The following is a 4,550-nucleotide window of genomic DNA, read 5'->3' on the forward strand; positions in this document are numbered from 1 at the left end:
GGATGAACGGTAATAACTCACTGGATACAAAGTGTGCTGTCACCGTTACACTCCTGCTACTCCAAGTTCAGATGTAGTGTAACTAAATCAGATCAGGTTGATATTTTGGGGGGTTCTGTACACTGAATGACACTATATGCAATTGACTGCACTTCAGTCGACGTATGGAATCTGGACAAAAGACAGTATAACAGGGGCACAAATTAAAAGGTTGCTTCTCTGCACAGGAATCGTGTTATTGGAAAGCCACTACAGATCACAGAAACCCCTTCATGTCATCAAGTCAAACCTCCTCCGAGCCGAATAGTGGTGCTACCAACGAAATATGTTCAGCCACATGGTCACAAACAATGAATAAAATCTAAGGCGTGACCAAACAATTTTCTCTCTGGCAACATTGAACAAGAGGCAGTATAATTTTTGGTATTTTGGAAGTGAAATATGTAGCCTGGACAGTGGATTGACATTCGTATTGATATCAATACTGGCTGCTTGCCGCATTCGACAGAACGCTAACACGGATGCGGTAAGTTAGCCTACTAAAATAAGAACTTCATGTGTGTTGTAATGGCTTTCCATCGTTAAGCTCGTACAGAATCCGTCTGCGTATATAAAAAAATATATGGCTGTCCACAAACTAGCATAACTTGCTTAATGTAGTGTCTAGACTCGCCAGCCGACTGGTTGTTTCGGACAAGTGGGTTGGAACGATATTCCTGTAACGTTTGCTTTTTAATCGGATTGATCATTTATTTGAACATTAAGGTACGAAAAATGGTGTAGTTTGATCTCTCCTCTTTCACTGTGTCTGCGCACTGTAGCCTCGACTGTCTCAGAGCAGAGCAGAGACTTGTCGGAGAAGCACAGTAATTTAGTTCCCGGGCCTTGACTGCACAGAGGTAAGTGATGAGGCCAGAAAGCAAAATTACCTACCGGATTTCCTACCCAAATCTGTACTGCTTTCTAAGGACCACAAATGCAAATACTCCCAAAAACTCCGCATAAAAATAACATTGCTAAGCAAAAACCTTACCTGGGGACTGAAATCAATTACATGCTGCCATTAAAACCGGTTCGTGCTACAGAATACCTTTCCAGCAACATGTAGCTTACATATTTTTAGTCACTGTAAATTAACTTGTATTGGAAAGAACCATCGCCTCTTCTGTCATTACATTACACACTGTCTGTTCTTAAGATGCATTTGAGAGACAAGTGAGCCAATGTGTATCAAATTGTGTCGGTCTGTTTCTGTTTTTTCTGCAAGGCGTGAAACTCTGCATCCCAGGTCCTATTGCAGGCGATGCAGGAGAGGGAGGCTGAGTCCATCCAGGCACTAAGTGGCCAGATCAAGTCCAGTCAGTTCATCAGGTTAAAAGTGAAAGACCTTCAGAAGAGACTGTTGGAGAAGGAAGACAACCTCACAAGCCCAGGAGGTATAAGTGTCTTGTCTCAAGAAACGTGTGTTTTACGCTGATTCAGTGGTTGAAACAGGTGTGTGTGTGTGTGTGTGTGTGTGTGTGTGTGTGTGTGTGTGTGTGTGTGTGTGAGATGTTAATCATGTGTTTGTGTGTCCTCCAACAGACTATCAGAGCTGTAAGGAATAAGGTTCAGTCACTACAGGAGCAGCTGGATTCTGAGGAACAGGTGGGACCTGAAAGACAAGCGTGTTATTATAACCGTCAAATTAACCCTGTATTGATAGTGTATTTTTACCAAGCCTTGCACCCAAGGCACAGCCAAAAGTAAATACATTTGTGTATGCTGGGTGTCTGTATCTAGATGTTTATCATATGTACAGCTGAAGAAGCTGGCTTGTTTTATAATTTTCCTGGTCACAAGGAATTAAACCTCACAACCAATGTAACATGAAATGAAGTAACCGCCACACATACACATCCTCTGTTTATTACAGTGAATGCTAGTGTTGTTTTTTTTTCTTTTTTTTTTGTAATAACATCCCTTTAAGCTCTGCTTGCCGTTTCCTTTACACAGAAAGCAACAGGACATTGTCCAGAGCCCCAAGACCTCCCCGTGTCCTCGGATCCAACACTGAAACTGGGGCCATGGTACCCCTCCCTCTCTTATCATTGTTTTACTGCATTCGTGAGTGTGTAAACGCGTATGCTATTAGCCTCTTGCACATTAGGGTCAGAATGTCATAGAACTAGCCCAAACATCAGCCAGCAAGAACTAACAGTGAGGACTGGGGTACGTCTTTGTACTTCTTTCAATTCAGATAAAACATTTTAAAATGTTAATTAAGAACAATGTTTGGACATTCATATTTTTTTGTATCAGGCTTCTGCTCCTTTGTCTGATAAACACAGAAGGGGTGAAAATATTGTACTCTGTTAGCAGAAACGTGACAGTAGCTTTCCAAATTTCTATGCTGAGGTAAAAATGGCGAATTATAAAAAAAAATACTGATGTTAGAACAGAACAGAACAGATATGGCCAATACATAGGGTGCGTTCGAAACGGGCTACAATGCTGTTTCAGTAGGGTGTCTAACAGGACAGCAAGGCATCGACGGCTGTTCGAAAACCAAAGTTTTTTAGAAGATGCCCTCACTCGAAGTCATGTCTTGTGAGACACCTGTCTATTATGGCAACGAGGCAACAACCTTTTGTTTGGAATGCACCCATAGTCTGTGTAACTACGGAAACAAATGGAACATTGTACATCATCATTTTCTGGTCACATTTGATATGATTGTCTTTACTGTGGTTATGCTGAAACATCCACCTAACACCCTTTCTCACTGTAGGAGTGTGTGGACCAAAGCACCCGCTTACTTTCCGGCACCTATGAAGCCAACACCACTGGCCCGTCAGGCTCCGTCAGTAACACTGAAAGGTCACCAAAGCAGCTCCCACTGAAGACGGTAACAGTGAGTCTGGAGGACTGCAGACACAAACTGGGACCTAATGGAGTCTTCCTTGTGCAAGAACCGGTACGTCATGATGCTGATGAGAGTGAAGACGACGACGAAGACGATGATGATGGAGATGGAAGAGATGGCGATTACGTCCCTGACAGTAAGTATGAATGGTAGCTTGTGGTGCCTCACTGATTGGCTGTCAGTTGTTTTTTGTTAAATCAAAAGAATGTCAGCCATTGACCAATTAGTGACTTCTATATAAGCTCTGTCAAAGCAAATAACAAACATCTTCACCTTTTGAATGTGTTCCAGGTAAACGCTTCAAGTCCTGTTCTAAAGGTGGAGGCAAACCTTCTTTATCCGGGAAACCAACACACAAAGACCAGACGGCGTCAACCACAAGAAACTATTCCTGCAACCAGTGCAGTAAGACATTTTCTCAACTAAATCACCTTAAACTGCATGAGAGGACACACAAAAAGAAACCGCTCATCAAAAGCCGCCGTGAATCTGGACGCAAAGACAAGAAAAAGCCCACCCAAAGTGAATCTCATTCCTGCGATCAGTGCAGTAAGGCCTATTCTCAATTAAATCACCTCAAACTGCATCAGAGAACACATACAAAGGGACAAGAGAAAGACAAGAGAAAGTCTGGTCAAGTCAAATCTAATAAATGTGACCTGTGCGGGAAGGTGTTTTCAAGTCAAGCCTACGTCAGCATTCACAAGAGGATACACACCGGAGAGAAGCGCTACAGCTGCAGTGTGTGTGGGAAGGCGTTTACTCAAGCAAGTGCCCGTGCAGTGCACCAGAGAAAACACGAAGATGGGAACCCTGTGGTCGATGTTCGCATTAAGTCACGCAAGAAACGCACGCCGCAAACTGGGGAAGCTGACATCCAGTGCTCACCATACGCAGAGAGTTTAGAAACTCCACAGGGTGTAGAGACACATGGATGTGTTGAAAATGGAGAGGAGTGTTGCCTGGACAGTGCTGTTCCTCAACAAGAGGATGTTGGACAGTAATAACTTCAAGAAGTGTATTACTATTATTATTATTAATGTTTTCATTTATGTGTTTATTCAGAGAAGCTGTAACATGAGGTTGTGTTATTTGCTTGACTTTACCATGTTAAGATTCATCCATTACAATGATAAAAATTGTAATAATGTATAGACATTTTGCTATAGCATGTGAACATGTATGTGGAATTTGGTCAAAGAGAGGAAAAAATCCGCCAATTTATTGTATAGTGGTAACTTGAAGTCCTGTAGTTTGCCTGTGATGTGTTTTTAAATCAGATTTTCAAATTGTGAAATGAATCGGCTTTATTGACAGCTGCAAGTGTTTGCGTCAATATGTAAACATCGACTGCATGCTCAGGAAACATGTTGTTACCAAAGTAGGTCTATATATGAACATGGCTGAAGACTGGAAAATTTACTACTTTTTTAAAGCAACACAATTCATCAATTTGACACTTTTTGAGATATTGTTTTATAGGCAACTGGTTTTGGTACCATCCTCCAATTCATTTTGATAGCATATGGTCATGTGAAGGACGGATAGACACCTCTGTCTTTCCCATAGCCACCCAGGATGCACTATGCAGGTCTGGGTAACGGGCTGGAACACCCGGCAAAAATGGGTAAAAGCTTACACAGCA

The 4,550-nt window shown here is 42.1% G+C and overlaps 1 protein-coding gene across 1 annotated transcript; it reads left to right on the top strand.

Moving 5' to 3' along the window:
* The first annotated feature begins 722 nt into the window (after positions 1-722).
* On the top strand, positions 723-4,012 carry LOC308366775 (uncharacterized protein). Its single transcript, XM_080840524.1, has 6 exons — positions 723-899; positions 1,268-1,436; positions 1,585-1,647; positions 1,996-2,069; positions 2,771-3,041; positions 3,197-4,012. Exons 4-6 carry the CDS (start codon positions 2,067-2,069, stop codon positions 3,907-3,909), a joined length of 987 nt encoding a protein of 328 aa, XP_080696650.1. The 5' UTR covers positions 723-899; positions 1,268-1,436; positions 1,585-1,647; positions 1,996-2,066; the 3' UTR covers positions 3,910-4,012.
* Positions 4,013-4,550: the final 538 nt, after the last annotated feature.

This window comes from Sprattus sprattus (assembly GCF_963457725.1).
Source record: "Sprattus sprattus genome assembly, chromosome: 1".
NCBI lineage: Eukaryota > Metazoa > Chordata > Actinopteri > Clupeiformes > Clupeidae > Sprattus > Sprattus sprattus.

What these genes read in the sequence shown, in the direction of transcription:
- LOC308366775 (XM_080840524.1), top strand. An exon ending in TGGCGATTACGTCCCTGACA is followed by an intron (nt 3,042 to 3,196) that starts GTAAGTATGAAT and finishes AATGTGTTCCAG; the next exon opens with GTAAACGCTTCAAGTCCTGT.